At 40.3% G+C, this 20,171-nt stretch overlaps 1 protein-coding gene across 8 annotated transcripts in view; it reads left to right on the top strand.

Moving 5' to 3' along the window:
• The window catches only part of APP (amyloid beta precursor protein), a 241,096-nt gene that overhangs the window by 218,872 nt on the left and 2,053 nt on the right, over window positions 1-20,171 (top strand). For 4 of the 8 annotated variants that reach the window (XM_017650814.3, XM_017650813.3, XM_017650811.3 and 1 more), the window contains 3 exons: window positions 4,098-4,151; window positions 10,068-10,168; window positions 12,855-13,001. In XM_017650814.3, coding sequence (XP_017506303.1) covers window positions 4,098-4,151; window positions 10,068-10,168; window positions 12,855-13,001 — 302 coding nt within the window. Of the gene's footprint in view, window positions 1-2,761; window positions 2,959-4,097; window positions 4,152-10,067; window positions 10,169-12,854; window positions 13,002-20,171 lie in introns of those variants that run through there. The other 4 variants (XM_017650815.3, XM_017650812.3, XM_017650810.3 and 1 more) reach the window with 2 other exon arrangements.

Raw genomic sequence — 20,171 nt, 5'->3', positions numbered from 1 at the left:
TCTGTACAAGGTTTAACTGTAAAAATGCTTTGTGTTTATCTATAAAACTTAGTTCAGTTCTGGGCTCATGTAGTCATGAATGTCCCATGAATATCCAGCAGGAATGTAGGAAACTATAGGGTGCAGGACAGTTTTAATTTGGGTGGGATGGCCCTGCACACGCTAACATCCCTGGTCCCCACCCACTAAAAACCAATAGTGTCCACCCTCCAATCATAGTGAGAACCAGAAACACCTCCACAACCCCAACTCCTGAAGGATGTGGATCAGTTTAAATTCTAGCTCTGCTGTGTGTTGTGGGCAAGTTGCAGAGCCTCTGGCTGCTTCTACTCCTAAGGTTGATAATAATTCCTAACTCAAAGATAGGACCTGAACATTAAATGAGATGGCAGGTAAAGCTCATAGTAAAGTGCCTACAACATAAGTAAATGTTTAGTGGTAGTTATTAATTTTTTTTTTAAATAAATAGAATGAGAATCTTACTAGAGAGGTGTTGAGAAGCTAGTCTCAGGGAGAATCATCCTATGGCCCAAAACAGTATATCCTTATAATTAACAAATATAACAAGCTATGTAATGACACAGTCTTAAAATCTTACCCTCTCTCCCCTCCCCATCACCCTTTTGTCTTTCTCCCCTGAGCCTTGATCCTTGTTAATCCCACAGAAATGTGCTCACACACAGAGCTATTGAAAATATCTAAAATTCTCAAAGGATTTCCTTTCATTGTTCATGCAATCCTTATCATCATAGCTTCAAACACTTACTAAACATTTGTTGGTTTTTCTTGTTATCAGTCAAGTCCAGAGGGTCAGACACCCAGACATTCTTTCATAAATACTGAAAAAATAAACATCACAAACAGTTTTCCATAATTTTATACTCTTCAACTAGCTGCAGTTTAAGGAATTTTTATTCTGTGATTTTTTTTCCAATCCACAAAACCTAACTGGCTAAACTAAATTGAAGCTACTGTTTATAAAACTGTTGTGCTCATGGATCATGAATTTACCTGGCTGAAAGCATTGGTGTTAATCGCATTTGTGTTCTGCTTTTTCATGACTGAATGAGACAGCCATGAAGTAGCCACCAGAAAGAAAAGTCTTTGTGGCCAACAGCAGTCAGCTTCTTTGTATATAATACATACATTAAAAATATTCTGAAAGAGCACAACAGGTCTGTATGCATGAAATTGCAAGGTGAAATTGCTTTCTGGTATATATTTAATTAGACATAAAGAAGTGACCAAATCACTTGAAATGCTGAAAACTGAGATGTAATAATGTCTTTCATTAAACTTGCAAACCCCAGTCTTTTTCAGGCCTCTCTTCTCTATGTGGAAAACTGTTTTCCTACTGCTTCTTCCTCCATTACTTTTGGCCTGTGGGGAAGTTGTGCTAGGCAGCATTTAGCTTAGAATTGGTCTATTTATTGCAAGGAACACCAGAACTAACAACTCCAAAGTCCCAGAATTTCAGTCATTCTGTTTCCTCCTCTTACAGGGAAGGATTTGATTCAAAGCTGCTGAAGGCAGGGGAATAACACATTCTGCTTAAGTTTTGTTTAAACTCTTTAACATAACTTGTTCTTTATTTTTAACTTGCTAAACAGCCAATGTAAAATGTTTTGAGCACTATAGTGAAGTACCTCTGGCTCAACAAGTAATGGTCCATTTGAAGAATTAGAAGATATTGGCTGTGATTTGGGAAATAATGCACTACTTTGTTTCATCAACGTGTGTTCTTTTTTTTTTTGCAATGCTTTCATAGTTGTCTTTTTAAAAAATTTATTAATATCTGCTCACTGAACACAAGAGTTACTTGTTTTTTGAATTTTAATTCATACTAAATCATCTTCGGCTGTTGAAGCCAACTAGGGCTTAAGTCATGAAAAGCTATTCTTATTTTATCTTCTTAAAAAATAGAAAAGATTTTATTACTGTTTTCAGATAATACACTCAACATTGGACAAAAAAAGAAAAAAGGACAGAGAAATTTATAGGAATAATCTCACCCAGAAGTAACTAATGATAGATTTTTGTGGTGATATCTTTCAGGCTTTTTTCTATGCACATCTGATGCTTTTCAGTATTCTCAAAGGAATTGTATAATAGTGCTTTATCATTTTTAAGGTTATTTTGCATATATGTGCACACTGAGTCCTGGGGAAAAAAAAAACCTGTTTACTTGTGACAAAACTGAGGATCAAAAAGAATATGGTTTGTCCAAGATCACAGAGAAAATAGGTAGTGGCATTAAAGTGGACCTTGGGACTGAATACCAGGTCTTCCATCTGCATTTAAACCACAGATTCAGCTGCTTCCCTCTGAGTCTGAGTTAAATACAGTTTCTGATGATAAAACCATTGATGAATGTGATCACCACCTAGAAGAGCCTTTTTGCTCTGTGAGTGTGCGTGGGTGTGGCTGTACCTTCAGCTGAAGCACCACCGCAGCCCTTGTGAGGACATTCTCAAGAAGTACAATAATCCCCCAGTTAAACTCCATTTTGCAAGGCATAATAAAGTCCCTCACTGTACGTTTGTTGCAGATGGGAAAAAAAGATGAAACATAGAGAGACTATAATGTTCAAATGTATCTGTCAGTTGCAGAAGGGAGTATGTCTTAATCTAACATAGGAGTAAAGTACCAGAAGAGATTAGTCATCCTCCCAGTAATAGTTGTTACACGGTGTCTAATAAAAGCAGTTGTACAATATTTGAGAGTTTCTGAACCAGGTTTTAAAGTCTTTTTTATTCCTCAGTACAATTAGAAGATACAGATGTCATTATTTCTGGTTTGCATAAGAAGAAAGAGCTGCGGAAGCTGTCACTTGCTCAAAGTCAGTTATATTCTCAGTGTTGGGTTTTGATGCCCCACCCTCCTTTCTTCTCCATCACGCCGCCTGTCTGCATGATGAAGGCCCACACCAAGGTTCTCTTTTGATTCATCCAAATACCTTCCTATTCTCAGAAACATTATATTCTCATATTTTGAAGACTTGGCTTGCTGCCACCTTTTTTCCTCTCCCTATTCCTGCCAACCTGTGGCATTCAAAACCAAGTTGGGCTTATAATCCCACCTTTGAATGCTCAGGCCATGCTCTGCAGTCTCATTGACATTGCTGATCAAACAGCCATCTCATCGAGCCCACCTTGTCTTCCATGGAATCTCTGCTCACTTCTCCTGACCTTCTTACCTTATATTTCCCAGGCCTTACTGAAGGGGCTCTCCCCTCCTCGGCTTCATTTGCCCCCAGTCTATTTGTTAACCCTAAAAGCTTTCTCTCCCTTGTCTGTTCTTCGAAGACCAGTGTAAGTTCAGGTTAATATTTTCTGAGAATCAGAAGCACTCCTGAAATACCAGCTAATGGTAAACAATGGTGGGTACCATTGTGCCTCCTGCATTGTTTTCTTTGGGTCAGACCCAGAATATTTACAAAGGAAGTACTGTGCAAGTTGAGAAATATGAAAGGAAATACATTTCACTATTTCACCTGGATGTCACCCATTAAATAGAAACAAGCCTTAAAAGTGGAGAAAGACTTTTCTCGTTTACCTTTGTAACTAGAAACAAACTTGATGCACTAAATAGCAGATTGTTTGGTAAAACTCTGCTCTCCTAATAAATTAACATTTGTGTTTTCCCTGGGGATTTAATGGGGTCCTTTTGTAGTTAATCAACTGTAAAAGAAGGTAAGATTAGATGTTTATAAAAAGGAGTTATCTTACCAAGATTTTCTGCTGGGCTTGGTATAATATATTTTATTTCTAATCAAAAGCCAAAAAACTATGTCTAAACTCATGGAGAGGAAAATGCTCACTCCCCAGCCGCTCTTCTTTGCTGTTACTGTGCACCCTGGTGAGTGCTTTTATTAGAAAACGAAGGAGTAGGGTTGGCACATCAGTAGTGATAAGCCTTTTCAAGTAGCACGCCTCTCATTCCTTGAGCCCAGGATTAACTCACTGTGGTTCTTTTCCAGCTGCTCCTTTTTTATAACTTGTGTATTGCACATGCTTTTCCCCGCTGTGTTCAGGAGCCTGACTTACCATCTTGATTTGTCTTGTTTGCTTTCCGTGTATCTTGCTTCCTGTGCCCAGTTGAGCCTGTTGATGCCCGCCCTGCTGCCGACCGAGGACTGACCACTCGACCAGGTATCACTCGGTTTCCTTCTACCTCTCAGCATCCTGCACCTGGGCATGAGCAGACGCCTTCCCTTTCTTCATTAGCCTCGGAATTGCAGATATTGAGAAATAGGAATTGAAATGACCGTAGAAACCAAACTTTTCAAAATTCCCCTTGGCTTTTCCTTACCCTTCATTTCCCAAGTTCCTAATTAAGAAACCTGTTTTTTCTTTCTGAGCTTTTCCAACAATAAAAGAGAGACCTTCCAACTTTTGTTTTTCTCTTTTTCTAAGTGGAGAGAGTTCTACAGACCTTTCTGTCCTCAAAAATGGAGACCCACACAGATGCAGATGCTATCTGGTGGGGACTAGGTTATTGCTGTGAACGCCTTACCCTTCTTTTCTTGTTTGGTGTCCACGTGGGTCCTTTCCAACTGAACTCGCTCAGACTTCAGTCAGTTCCCCAAGGATATGTGACTTCCTAAAAAGTATCAAAACCAGAATATCTCTAGAGTCCAGAAATATTTACATTTTCTCTTATTCTCCGTAAGTAGCTAAAATGACATAACAGCTGTACATGCCTAGCTTTATATACAAGTCCTTTATTTTTTATACTACTTGAAATTCCTATTAACACCAAAATAGACACTTCTGTATTTTATAATTTCCCAAGCATTAAGAAACAGATTTTCACCCTTTGCTCTGTACTTAGCCCATGTCTCAAACTTAGTTGTAAATGTCACACAACAGCACCACACACATGCCTGGTTTTGACTCCGTGCACAACCTTGCCCAACTAATAGTAGCCAGTGTTTTCAATGAATCAAAAAGAGAAGATGACTGAATTGACTGATCTATATATTCTAGAGAGGTTTGACTCCCAACAGTGTATGCCTTCCCATATTTATTTTCTTCTTTATCCTTGTAATGTCCCCATGCATTAATCAAGGAACAGGGAATTAACTTCACTTGAAGGTGTTAACACTTGGAGGTCCCTGGCTCAGAATCAGTCAGCAGTGGACCTGGAGCAGACCTGCCCCTCCCCACTAGTGCAGCAAAAGCCTCTTCTGTCCCCAACCACAGTCACTCGGGGGAACTCAGTCTGCCTGTGGCTTCTTCATGCCTCTGCTGTTTAACAGGGCAGTACAGACAGTGGAGTGACACATCTTGACAGCTGATTCTGTTGACTTTATAAACCTCTGTCTGTAGGGCTTTTCAGAGGAACTTAAATTATACTAAGTCAGACACAATTTCAGCTCTCCTAATGTCTTCCTTATTGTCATTGTCACCCAAGTAAATATCAAGAGGCCAGCAGTTGACAATCCCATCCTGCTCAGCCCACTGGTGGGACGCAAGGCTGGGGGTTACTTTCATTCTAACTGCAGCTGAGACCAGCTTAGGTTGGTCTTTTGCCTTAGGCTTTTTTTTTTTCACAGTGCTTCCTATTTTATTTATCTCTTTATCGCAAGAACAAGGTGTGAATTAGAAACAGTCTCTCAACCAATTTTATTAAGTTCCTACATTGGGCACACTGGACTGAGAAATATCCAGGGAGGGGTGACACCACTCAAGTCATCTTTTTTCCCCTCCTTTAAAAAATGCAAGAAGAACTTTTTCATACATTCTCAAAAACAATGTGTTTTAAGGGAAAAGCTAGAGAATAGTTAGCAATACTGTATAGATAAAAGGAGCCATGTAGAGTCTCTGTTGTAACAATAGCAATATTTCATTTTTATGAAGATCAATCAGTGCACTAAATGCTGTAGAGAGTCAAAAGAAATTAAATGATAAGTCCCTGCCCTCAAGAGCTTGAAGTCTAATAGAAGGAACACATTTTGCATATTTAGACAGCTGAGATGGAATTAGAAAGGCAGGAAAATAGAAAGCAATGTAAAGTGTAAACCAGGCTGTCTGTGAGCAGATGGAACACTGACCAAGGGGTATGTTAACCAGAGCACACCTGGAGATGGGCTTCAAGAAAGGTTTGGAGAGATTTGGGGTACATCTATCAGTACAGAAGGGGGAACAAGTCTATACAGATGAGAGAATGGCCTAGGCCAGGCTTCCTTTCTTATACTGCATAAGGCTTGGGTTTCCCCCAGAGAGGAAGGCCTAGATGGGAAAAATGATCAGGTAAGAAGTGAGGAAGATTCTAGTTATGAGTAGCTGTATTTGCTGGGTATGATTAAGACATATATATGCTCTATAGTTTGGGGCTTACAGTGAGTCTGCTGAGCATTTGGACCGTGTTCCCCCTGTGTTTGGTAGCATTGGTTCTGTTTCATCCATCATCACACTCCGTGAGACTACATGCTGAGTCTAATGTACTGAGTTATATCTTTAGATTTTCTACACTTAGAAACCCTTTCCAGGATTGTAATACCATGTCATTCAGTTGATGGCATTGTTTTGGAATAATCACATTGTCATCCTGAGACAACTAAAGAAAAGGTTTGGTACCATTACAACTGAGGAAAATGACTTCTCCTTAACTTTCATATCTGAAAAGCCAGGGAACTTTAACTTCTAGAACATAGTGTCAAGTGGATGACACAGTGGTGATTTCTGGACATAGTGGCCATTAGAGCTACTCCTCTGGCTACAGTCTCTGAAGAGTAAGTTATACCATTTGACCAGAATAAAGAAGAAAAATACATTAGCAGACTCTTCACGAGGGATGGAGAGCTACTGTTCCCATAATATTTGATTACCACCTATCCTTAGTCCTCATAAAGGAGACCAGGTCCTTGACCCCAAGCCACGTGAGAGGTCTCACAAAGGCCATGTCTCCTTTCCCTCTCAGATGAACAGCATTCCTCATTCACTGTGATGCAGGCTTAGAATGGAATCAGCACAAGTCAGAAAACAATGTCTGTTGAACCTATAACCAAAGGTTCCTGCAATTTGTTTTAATCTACCTATCACATTTCATTACATGCAATACCAGCTTATTATTGATGACATTTCCCTATGTGGAAGCCTATTAATTTTTCTTCACCTTCAGTGAGATTTGCTTAATGTACAGAAAGTCTTTTCACTAAATGACTATACATGCTGTGCAGAAATGAACTAGCAAGAGCTCTTTCTGCTGAGAGTCTTACAAACAATTGAGCTTAATTTTATCTGTTCTGACTTGTTACATGAATTTTGAAGTTTTGCTTTTCTTTTTTTTTTTTAACCCTCAAAAGTATTCTCAGCATCCTTTCAGAAATGGTGTGGGCTTTTAAACTTTTGAGTGGAGAGCTCATTCTTCACTTATTTTTTTTGGTATAATCATTTGCTCCCACAAATTTGAAAGAAAAGACTATTCAAGAGAGTTTTCTTAAAATCTCAGAAATATAATTTTAACTGTTGTATTGCTAAATCCTGATAACAGAAAAAGAATGAGATATAAAGAAATGACTGGGGTTATACAAGCATTTCAGATTTAAAAGGGCTTGTAGAAAGATAAAAATACATCGTTAATGAGAAATAACAGCATTCATGTCACAGCCCAACAAAAACATGTCAAGAAGATTGGAGGTCAGAATGAGTTAAAACATAGGAGAATATGCTAATAATTTTCAATCAAAGAAGTAAGACTAGAGAGCCTTGCAGTTGCAGCTGTTAGGGTTAGGATAGGGGCCAGGGGTTAGCCCTTTACAGGACCACTTAAAAGGTAGAAGATAAACTTTCCCATTTGGAGTGTACTTCTGCCTTTCTGTCTGTATTAAAGAGAATGCGCTTTTGATAAAAGGGAATTTAAGCTCTAGGGAGATCCAGATGAGAAAAGAAAGCACTAGTCTCTTGCATTAGTTATCTACTGCTGTGTGACAAATAACCCCATAACTTAGCAACTTAAAACAGCAGGCATTTAGTTTCTTAAAATGACTGTAATGCTCAGAATTTGAAGTGCTGTTTAGCCAGGTGCTTGTGGTTCAGGGTCTCTCATGAGGTTGCAAATCAAGGCATCCACCAGAGCTGCCATCATCTGAAGGCGTAGAGCTTTACTGGGGCTGGTGGGTCTGTTTCCAAGACAGCTCATTCACCATGGTTCCTGGCGGGAGACCTCAGCAGTACCTCACCATGTGGGCCTTTTATAGGGCTGCGTGAGCGTCCTCACAACATGGAAGCTGGCTTTCCCCACACCAGGTGATCCAAAAAAAAAAGAGAAAGAAGCTGCAGTGCTTTTTTTTTTTTACTTAGTCTCCAAAGTCAGACCTCTCACTTCTGCATATTCTGTTCATTAGAAGCAAGTCAGTACATCCAGTCCACACTCAAGGTGAGGGAATTAAATCCCACCTCTTGAATACGGGAGTACTAACATATTTGTGGATGCATTTTAAATCTAACACGCCTCTGTATCCAAGTTCAAGTCCTTACGACCGAGACGAATCACAGGCCAAGAGAACCTGAGTGCGAAATCATAGAACTGCTCTCCATGATCTTTGTGGAACTATGGAAAGCAGGAAAAGAGCTTGCAAGATAGGGATAAGAAAATGCAATTCTGACAAGCTGAAGGGAGAGAATGTAATTTAATGATCTCCCAAGTGTAGGTTAACATTGACTGTAGGTCCATTTTCAGTAAGTTATTAAATGGAAGGTTTGTGAGCAGTTGGACAAGAAATCAGTGATTTGTCACAACTACCACGGGTTCCCCAGGTCTTGTCAAATTATCCTTTTCTTTTTGTTACAGGCTCTGCTGTTAGGCTGGCACACTGTAAATTGTGGACATTTACTTTTCAATTTCAGCAAGGGTGTGTGACAGGTTTCACAGCACCTTGTGGAAGAGACTGTAAGAGTGACTAGACAAAGAGCAGGAAGTTAGGTCCCATGGAGCTGATGGACCTGGGAACGTGGCCATCAGGAACGTGATGCCTCTCCTTAGGTGTCTGATCTGTGGAGGGAGATTTAGACTTGCTCTGTGTTGAACAGGCTCAAAGAGTAGAAGTTACAGGGAACCTGATTTTGGCTTAATGTAAGAAAGGCTGTTTTTGTAGTCAAAGCTTCCCGAAAATGGAGGCAAACTGATAGATTCCTCTCTCTTCAGTCAGGAGTGGAGAATTTGCTTATGGGCTGGAAGATGATTTTATAGAAGAGATGATTTTAAAACTCCTTCTCATCCTAAAATTCTGGTTTTCAATATTTGAATGCTACATGGAAACTACATGGTTTTTATACTTCATACTTGAATTTTTTTGTTTTGAAAATGACTTCTATTTTTAAGCTTCAAATTACTATTTGAAAAATGAAATTCATTTTAATAGTGTTAAGACTCATGTAGCAATTTACAGAGAAGTAAAAGTTCATAAGTTACAAATACTGTTAGTTCCACCAAACATTTTTAAAATTATGTACTACAGCTCTTTATTCAGCAGATGAACCAATTATATTTTGAATCTATAACTAAATCACTTAACTAAATAATATGATTTTTACAATGCTTCACTGAATAGATAGATGAACATATTTTATTTGTAATCAGAACAAAGCACCAAAGTAGCATTTTTGTTCTACCAGGTAGTTCATGCTTATTTTTAAAGCCTTTACTGAAGGAATGAGAACACATGAAAAAAGACATGTAATAGGCTAAACAGTAAACACCTAAACCAAGCTAACAATTTCTGGGAATAAATCCTTGCCAGCCTCCCAACGAGCTGGTTTTCTAACTTCTGTTCTTCCCCACTTAAAAAAAAGTTAAAACATGTGTTTAAAGGCAGTGGAAGCCTTAACTTTAGATGTCTTTAATCTTTAATCTTTCTTTTTGTTTAAAATAGGTAGTGGTTAAGGATTTAAATACAGGGTGTCATTTTTCTTGAAGAAAGTCATTAATCTTATTTTCCTCTAACTCTAGGCTTAGAAAGAAGGTTTCGGTAGCCTTTGCATTATAATGTTATTGTTTATAGACAAAATGAGTTGACTGCCTTGTGTATTTTAATTATGATTGATACTTATGATATAATGCAGGTTCAGGATTGACAAATATCAAGACGGAAGAGATCTCAGAGGTGAAGATGGATGCAGAATTCCGACATGATTCAGGATACGAAGTTCATCATCAAAAACTGGTACATAAAATAATTTACCTCTTCCTGCCACTATTTGTCTTACCAAATGACCTGTTAGCTCTTGTTCATCCTGTGCCAGAAATCCCATTAAGGAAAAGTTAAAAACAAAAATAAAATACCTGCATGTGAAATTGTTACAAAAACATGAAGAAAAAAAAAGAGGGTCTTTACTAGTATTATTTGATGTCTGGAAGGCAGCTAATCCCACTCAGGGCTTGAAGTGGGATTATTCTGTATTATAGTATCCATTTTAATTAACTTCCACTCTCTTTTCTAGGAAAACAGGTTTATAACAGGTTTATTTGACTATCAAAATCTTCAGTGAACACGAGCAAACACTGCCCAGCTGCACAGAACCCCATGTACAGCCGATCAGGCTGACATTTGTAACTGTCTGCCGGGGCTGCTGTATCTCCCCTCACATCTTTCCCCAGCTCCCATGTTTAAGTTCTCCCCCAGGGTAAGGTCTTTCCATCTCTGCCGAGGTAGGTGGAGGCAGAAGATAAAGATGCCAGGATGTTCCCCAGCGTTGTTGGGCAAGGAAGACAACAGCCTCCTTTTCAGATGGAATCACCTCTTTTTCCCCCAAATGTTAGAATTCAGGCACATCAAAAAGTACCCATGTCCTTTGCAGGCAGCTGCAGTGGTTATATGAAATCCTTTACCAAAGCTTCAGAGAAATCAAAGCCTATATTATGTTAGCATTCCTCCATCTCATTACTAAGTACAGTAAGATGGTTAAATGAATAAAGAGGACAATTTTATTGCACATTAAGTCGTGAACAAAAAATAGTAATAAAATTCTCATAGCAATATTAATACTTGAAGAACTCTCTCTCAGAGGTTTATTATGTGTGTATGTATACTTCTTCAAAGGGAGAGTATCTTTCCAGTATTCACGAATAACATCTATAAATCCAAATATCCGACAAAAGAAATTTCTCCATTGTATATGCCTCATTTCACTCCAAATAACTGGAGCAAATCCAAAACTGACTTGTGATTCAGATTTGCATTGTACCTCCCATAGCCTTCTTTGTAAAAGTACATTTAGCTTTTTGAAGGATGGATTTCGTCAGCATGTCAATTCCGTGTCTATTAGTATAGAATCAGGAATACTCCTGATCTGGCTAATGCTGGAGAGTTTGAAAAAAACCTGGGGCAGCTGCTAAGGAGTTGGAAGCTGGTGGGGCTAGAGCTGAAGATTAATGTCCTGATTAGCATTTTCTGGTGCCTGTGTCATAAAAGCCCATCTCCACAATTACACTGACTCCTGTAATTCGACAGTGACTAATGGTAGCGACAGCAATTAGGAGAATCAGCTCCCTCTACTGAACTAGTTGATAAGATAATGTACTATAATTAGTGCAATGAATATTATAAAATTACAGTATCTTCTTAAAGACATGGGAAGATGTCCAGACTTGCATTTATTCCTGATTACCTTACATTGTATCATTCGCTAATGAATGATTAGCTTTTTATAAATATGTTGAGCTAGTATATTTGTTGTTTAGAAAGGGGAATAATTATGAACAGTTTCTAATTTTGTTGCAATTATAGGAGTGAAACTCCTTTAGAAGTTTGCTTTATTCTATTTTATATTGCATTTTTAGATAGCTAAGATGTTCTTTTAGCTATGAAAATCAGTCATTTTAGTATCTTGAGATTATATTAGAAGAATTATTGAGGGAGCTCTTTTTATTAATTTTATATATACCAAATGTGGTATGTATTTAGTAGTTACCCAGATGATCTGGCAAAAAATTACCTCCTTACATAACAAAATTATAAAAGTTGCAGTGTGCTTTTGATTCCACTTAGGTAGATAAAGTTGAAAAACAGTGACTTGCTCTTATAAACAATATGAAGGAATGTAGTGCAATAAATTTATCATATTGAATAAATTTCTCCTTTACAGTGTTCTCCAAATTCTTTCTATGTTTAAGTCAAACAAGAATAATATTTTTAGCTACATTTCTGGAGGCAACATAGGAAGAAAGAGCATGAGTTACGTCTGGCTATTAAAACTCTTATCTTGCTGCCTCCTTCTTCTTCCCTTAGAAAAAACTGTCTTTTAAGCATTATGCTTCTCCAGGTTAATTAGTGTCCTAGTGAATTACTGTGGCTGAAGTAGGCAACAAGATGTCTCTCTTTTTTTCTGTTTAACTCCCTTTTCAGAATGCTTACCTATTCCTATGTATGAATGTCCCTTTAAGAAAATCAGAACATCTACACCTTTGAAAAGCACCCAAGTGTGTCATGCATCAGGCCCCACCCCCCAATTTTAAATCTGCTGTGAGTTGAAAAATACTGGACCTTTTTTGTAATCCTAATCTGTGCCTTCCACAGTTACACTTCTGATAGATGCAAGTGCGACTGTCCCACCTCTCACCAGATGTCCCACCAGGTCCCTCTTGGCCTCTATATTGCCTTTCCAGGGACATATGGGGGGAAAGTAGACTTCCTTCCACTAGGAAGCCACATGTTGTACATAGTACTATGGACTACAAATGTCATTGTCAGTAAGTAAAATGTTGGGGTTTTTTTTCAAGTATGCACCAAATAATGGAGTGACAACTCAAACTCATAGCCTAAGACATATACTAAATATACTGGAACTTTTCACATTCCTCATCCAAGTGCCTCCTGTAATTACAATCCTTTTTCTTGGTTTGTTTTCAAGGTCTTCTTTGCAGAAGATGTGGGTTCAAACAAAGGTGCCATCATTGGACTCATGGTGGGCGGTGTTGTCATAGCAACAGTGATTGTCATCACCTTGGTGATGCTGAAGAAGAAGCAGTACACGTCCATTCATCATGGCGTGGTGGAGGTAGGCACACCGGGCTGCGTGTTTGCAAGTGGGAGTCAAAGAAAGGCTGTGAGGGAAATTCTGCTTGGTGTTAGCATAGGAGTCATCCAAGTATCTCTTCTTTGGATAAAAAAACCCAAATTCCTGCATGATGCTCAAGTTGCAGCTATTTTCTTATTTAGGTTTTCATTCATTCTGACTTTACTATGAAATACCGAGATCACAGTGCCAGGGTTATGTGCTATTACTTCAACTTCTTATCATTTGTTTGAAATATCAAAATAATAGTAATGATAATGCCTGGCTTAAATAAATTGTGATTACCCCCAAACAGTTATAAGAAAAAAATGACAGCAAAGTTAAAAATGATAAAGGAAGTAGAAGGCTACTTTTTCAAAAAAAACCTAAACAAGTTTATTCCTGGATTTTTTTTTTATTAGTCTGACTCTAACTAAAAACAGATAATAGCAAATAATACTTTCAGTAAAGAGTCTTACCTTTAAAATTTCATAGAAAATCACATTATACAAAACGGCTGAACAAAACATGCAGGGTTATTCATGATGTTTGACTTGTTACCCTGCACTTGACCTGTGATATCTCGGGTTCAAGGGGTTAGTCTTTTCACACTGCAAGGGAGAGAAGACCCACTAACTGATGATCACAATTATTCCACAGTTACACTTCCTCAAGTCTTTCTCCCCACAGTCCATTCTGGGAGTAACATGAGTGTGTATAGCACAGAAATAGCGTGTCACACCAACAAAATAGAATAGCTACAAGATTCAAATATGGCTTCTCAAACCTGTGATACAAAATATTGAAAATAAAATGTACAAATAAGTTCATTTATGTATTTAGAGTAAAGTTGAGTGACTCTAAATGCATAAAAGGAACTTATTTGTACATTGAGTGAACCTCAAAGCATATATAATTTTTTAGAAAACTCTGAGAAAGTGAATGAGTACACCTTGAGAAGTATAGAATTTTTAGAGCTGAAAGAGATCTCAATGATCAATCAAACTTATCTTCTCATTTTGTAGGTGAGAAAACAGACCCAGTCAGAAGTGTTCACTCAGGGTCAAACTGAGTCTGGCCAAGGTCAGAGTACAGGTTTCCCCTCCTACTATCCATTGCCTTTTCCAACAGAGAAAAGGCTAGCTATTTTCAGTACATTCAACTTCTCCCTAACACCAAGGAAATGTGCTCCAAACCATTCTTGACTATGCAAAGGCAGAGACAATTTAAATAAATCTGTGGCAAAGCCAGAAACCTCCTTTTGTTCACTTAAAATCTCCAGTAACTTTTAAGGAGCTGCTGACGGAAATGGTTTGGGGCCTTACTTTCCCCATCCATACCGGTGGGCACATGCTAAGGAGTGGTGAAATGAGGGGCCCAGAAAACAGGGCAAGACAGAAAAGAGCCGCATGCCTGGCCAGCCTGAGTGTGAGCATGTGAAAAAAACAGCCTCATCAGGTTATCAAGGTTGAGCTCCTGCTCTTTTCTGAGCTTGTGCCCTTTGAAACAGTTCAAGGTGTATTATCACTAGTGGTAGTTTATCCTACTTCTACTCTAAAAATTTTTTTTTCATATTAATTCCATGTTTGGGCAAGTGTTTTCATACTTCAATAATTCAAAAGCACTTTTTAATATAATGGTGTGTTTTAATTGCCTTGGACTGCTGGATCTACCCACAAGGCTGCCTCTGTTTTATCAAAGGGCCTGTCTAGTGCCAACGGCCGGAGAGCCCGTGTTGGTTTGTTCGGGGCACTGTACCCTAGAAAAACCACAGACTGAGTGGCTTGACCAACAGAGGCTTATTTCCTCAGGGCTCTGGGGGCTGGAAGTCCGAGGTGAAGGTGTCAGCGGGGTTGATTTCTTGGGAGGCCTCTGTCCTTGGCTCCTGGCTGCCCTTCCTATGTCTTCCTCAGTCTCCCTGCTGCATGTCTGACCTAATCTCCCCTTGTAAGGACACCAGTGTTACTGGATTAGGGCCGTAAGCCAGAAGGCATCCGTGAAGAAGCAAAACTGTGAGGGCAGTTAATCAGCTCTTCTCTTGATTGATTCTGCTGGCCTTTAGAGAGCGACCAGCAACCTCTCTACAGTGAAAGCCGCACCTTGTTTTGTGTTTGTTTTATTTCCTCTCCCCTCTGCTTCCTGAAAATAAAGATGATGACAAGAGCCTGGAAACCATCCCTTGCTCCCTCTCGAGACCTTCCCCTCCCTCCGTCCCATAAGCCCCACCTCATAAGGCTCTTTGCAGAGCACTGTCGGACCTGAACCGCACTGAGGTGCAGCTCACCTTCCCACCCTCAAGAAGGCCGTCATCTAGCTGCGAGGGTTAAACTGAGACATGCACAGCACAGCCCAGACACGCCGGCTCCCTAACCTGGCCTAGGGGATACTGGGAGCTGTGGGGCTTTGGAGCACCACCTCTCTCGGAGCATACCAGCGTGCACCCTGAATGCACATGATTCTCCTGCAAATGTTCTTAGCAGGCTCTCCCACTCAAGTATCCGCAAAGAGGTTTACTTCCAGCTTTGGCTAACCTGCTCTGTTCATGAGTAACCCTCCTTCATAAGAACAAAAATAGATAAATGAGTATTTCCAGGTGGATGGGCCTAAATCTGCAGGACAGGACAGACTTCACACCATCAGTGCATGAAGAAATGATGATGAAGGCACTGGTCTCCAGGAAATCTCCCGTTCTTGGAGTGAAAGATTCCTGCCGAAGATCACAGCGACGTAGAAATAAAAACGAGCCTAGTAACGAGTTTTTACTAGTTAGAAATGATCAGTTGCTAGTTTTTGTCTTTAAAAAGAAGCAATAAATACTGATTTAATGATTTGTGTAGCCCTATGCCCAGAGATTCACTGTATAAGCTGTTAGCCATACTTTCCCAAGGAGAAGACTGCTTCATTTGTGCCTCAGCAGTGACAGTCACCCTTAGTTATACTATTTCCCAACATGCCCACTGTCTCTGGTGGCTGCAGAGCCTAGCATGAACTGATCTTTCCCCCATTACTTCTCCTTTAATAAGGTCTTGCGAAGCCCACTGGCCCCAGGTTCTGCGCAGGAGCAGATGGGACTCTCCTATGTTCATGTCAACTGATGGACACTGGATATTGAAAATACATATTGTAGCTCTTTCTACTACTGATAAACGGAGACCTCATCTTTAATGGGTGGTGGGTAGTACAGATGTTAAGGGTACAAACTTACAAGGAATAGTAAATAAGTCCTAGATACACTGGCAAATAAGATCTGATACACAGTATAGTGAATATAGACAACAGTATTATATTAAAATCATCAAACTTGATAAAAGACTAGAACTTAATTATTCTAACCACTAGAAAGGATCATTCTCTAATGTGATAGAGGTGCTAATTATCACTGTAATGGCAGTCTTATTACAATGTATAAATGTGTCAAATTAACATGTCATATACCTTAAATGTACATATTGCTTTAAGTCAGATATGTCTCAATTTTAAAAATTAGGGAATAGTTGGGCACAGATCCTCTTCTTTACAGGATATAAAAACTTTTCCTTTCACAGATCTTACAAATGGAGTATTAGAAACGTCCCCCAACCCTGGCCCCCAGTCATCTCATTAATGATTTAATAAGAAAAGTTGCTGATTTAGCTTTTTGTGGATTTATGGCATGTAACTTTTTCTGGTGAATATGTTGTCATACTAGTGACATAAAAATATGTCCCTAGGGGTCCTTTCTTCCTGGCAAGAAGCTGGCCCACCAGGGTGGAGGCCCCTGGTGACCACTAACATAGGTGTTGTAGGGAAGGGGGACAGAATGGTCAGGCTAACTGGGAAGCAAAGGTAAGGAAAGTGAGGGTGGACTCAAAGTCTGCATGTGGCTCAAAGCAAACAACAGGAGGAGAAATTGGAGGGGCAAAGGAAAGCGTTGAAAATGATCACAAAGGTATAGCCAATGAGTGCCACTGCGTGCCTGAGAACTACTTCATGCAGCCAGTAAACATCATTGAGCTACTTATAAAGAGATGGAATTGTAATTTAAAAAATGAATGTGTACACAGGTGATATGCTGACAATCAAGTAGCAAAAAGTCCAGCGCTGGAAGGTTTACTCAGAGGGATGAATGACTGGCTTGAGAGCTAGCTGTTCTCTTTGCTTTTACCTTCCTTCTCTTACTGCGGGCTCCCATGATGTTCTTACACAGCATTGTTGTCACGTACACTGTAGTTTGTCTTACCCTCCTTCCTAGCCCACCTTTGTGACGAGAAATGGAAAATCCCAAGGGTGGGATTCTATTGTTTGGTCTACCTCAGTGCTGTGGGTTAAAAGGAACTGATAATCACACATCCTGCTGGTTACTATGCATAGTAAAATGTGGTCTTCACTGCCTATCATTTAGGATATGATATGGGAGAATTAGAAACTAAAGAGACCCAAATAGAATTTTTTTATCTCTACAGTCTGATAATTGAATTGTAAATTCCTCTCAATATAGTAAAGGAATAAATGACTCGAGTCAAGTTCAGGAAGAAAGGAGTAGGGAGAGGACATTTGCCAAAGAATATTTGAAAGTTTACTCAAAGCTGTGTTAGGACAGGCAAATCAGGTTTGGCTCAGCTCTCTACTGTGTGGAACCAGCTGAAGCCAAGCTGTGGTGCGGTGCAGTGCAGGGGGCCCCAAGGTCATCCATGAAGATACAGCCCAGCACCCTGAGGGCCATATGCAGGCTTCAGTTCAGTCATTGCAGCCATCTAATTGAGAAAGGCTAGAGAAGGAAAATTCAGACGTGGGGTGTGTGTGTGTGTGTTTTCATTTCAGCCAGTGACGGCCATGTTTTGCCTGCTGGGTCAATGGGGATTCTGTGCCCAACTTCATTGTTCTACTGTTCCTTCCAGAACAAGCACCACTGGCTCCAGCCGGCCCCAGCTCTCCGATTGGGAAATAGTACTCAGGTGTCCATGCCCAGGGCCGGAGGGAGTTGGGACCCTCGGTGGGGCTCGCCCCAGTACTAGTATAGCTGTGAGCGGCCAGTCAGGGAGCCCTGCTAGGGAGAAGAGGCTCCCCCTCCAGTGATAGACTGTGCACGGACCTGAGTACTCAGCGTTTCACCTCTAGCTTTCAGTAGATTGCGGATAAGGAGATAGGACCCGGGCTCCTTGGGTTGGTACCATTTTGTAAAGATAATCCCCTTCTTCTGCATCCCCTGAGCCATCTGAGGTGCAAGGGCCAAGCTGCCTCCCTGCGGGAATGGTGAGACTCGAGCTGCCCTGTCAGCAGCAAAGGGCAATGAGGATTAGCAAGGAGGGAGGAGGCAAGAGAAGCCAGGAGAGCTGGATGCCTGCCTCGCACTCCAGCTCTGAGCCTTGCGTTGCTGGCAGGGCTCTCTTAAGCATTTGGCTTTGGCCTTCAAGAGGAGATAAACTGTTACAGTGGCAGGTGTTCCGCTGCTCTGAGTGCTGGTGCGAGGACTGATGTGGCCCCTGGAGAACATGCCAGTGCAACATGCTGATAGTCAGGTGGCATCGTTTTTTTCTCCACTCAAAAGCTTAGCCACTTTGTGCCTGATCTCTTCAGCAGGGTTTTATTCAGCCTCAACATTGTTTGACATCTCAGTTAAGAGGTGGCCCAGAGCAAAGACGCCCAAGTACAAATGGCACAGTCGTGCGGTCAGGCTCTTAGCTGACACACAGACTGGGGGAATGAACGAAATGTCGGTATTGGCACTAATCTTTGATGCTGGTGTTGTGACTGACAAGCCATGACACAGTTGGTAATGAAAGCAAGGTGACCTCATTTGTTGACAGCAGAGCAGATCAAAGGAAGAGGAAGGGATGGGGAAAACACCTGTTATGATTCCCATAAGGACAGCGATGCTGCACGTGCATGTGGGCAGCGCCCTCCGAGTCCAGCCTCTCGGTGAGGGTGTGTTCTCAGGTGGAATGCCTAGGCTGGTTCTTGGAAGAATCTGAGGACCTGCAGGGAACACTGGCAACTTTGACAAGACAGCAGAATGGGCATGTTCTGCAGGTGGGAACTGAAGAATCAGGGCACATAATGGACAGCATGAGGGAGCTGTACATTTTCCCATTACTGTTATTTTGGGATTAGTAATTCAACTCTTAACCAGGCTTAAAGGAGTCAGCCAGTCCTTGAGGTGGGGCCATACAAAGTAACAATGGGGGAAACGAGATATATTCTGTGTTATTGAGATAAAGTTGACATATGACATTGTGTTAGTTTTAACTGTACAACACTATGATTTGATATATGTCTATATTTCAAAATAATTATCACAGAAGGCTTAGATAATATCCATCACCTCACATAATTTTAAAAATTTTTTCTTGTGATGAGAACTGTTAAGATTTGCTGTCTTAGCAACTTTCATATACACAGTACAGTATTGTTAACCACAGTATGCTGGGTAACAGTACATCTCCAGAATTATTTACCTTATAAGTGAAAGTTTGTATCTTTTGGCCAATTTCACCCATCTCCCACCCTCACCTCGGGAAACCACCAATCTAGTCTCTGTATCTACAAGTTAATTTTTTTAGATTCCATATAAGTAAGATCATATGGTATTTGTCCTTCTCTGACTTACTTCACTTAGCATAATGCCCTCAAGGACCATCCATGTTGTCACAAATGGCAATATTTCCTCCTTTATTGCTGAATAATACTCAATTGCATATATAAACCATACTTTCTTTATCCATGCGTCCATTGATGGACATGTAGGTTGTTCCCATGTCTTGGCTGTTGTAAATAGTGCTGCTGTGAACATGGGGTGCAGAGATCTTTTCAAGATAGTGTTTTCATTTTCTTTAGATGTATACCCAAAATGGAATTGCTAAATCTTATGGTAGTTCTATTTTTAGTTTATTGAGGAATGCTGTTACTCCTATGTTTCCCATAGAGGCTGCACTAATGTCTTACTCTGAATGCTGGATTAGCCAGGGTGTGTAGTCATGGCACATCAAGCTCCACCCCTAGACTTGCTCTTTGCTCCAATACACCTGCTCTCTGGCATTTTCCTTCATTGGCTTTAGGGGTAATGCTATGTGGGGTCAGAACCATCTCACATTGTCTGTGTTGGGACTCTTTGTGTAAGGAGCTGAATGCCACTTTGCAGCACTTATTTGTGGGGAACAGGCCTGCAGTATCCAGGAAATGATGTGCGGAACGCAA

Source organism: Manis javanica, chromosome 3, assembly GCF_040802235.1.
Source record: "Manis javanica isolate MJ-LG chromosome 3, MJ_LKY, whole genome shotgun sequence".
In the NCBI taxonomy this organism is placed as follows: Eukaryota; Metazoa; Chordata; class Mammalia; order Pholidota; family Manidae; genus Manis; species Manis javanica.
Note: the sequence above shows the minus strand (reverse complement) of the source record. Positions and strands in the feature narration are given on the sequence as shown.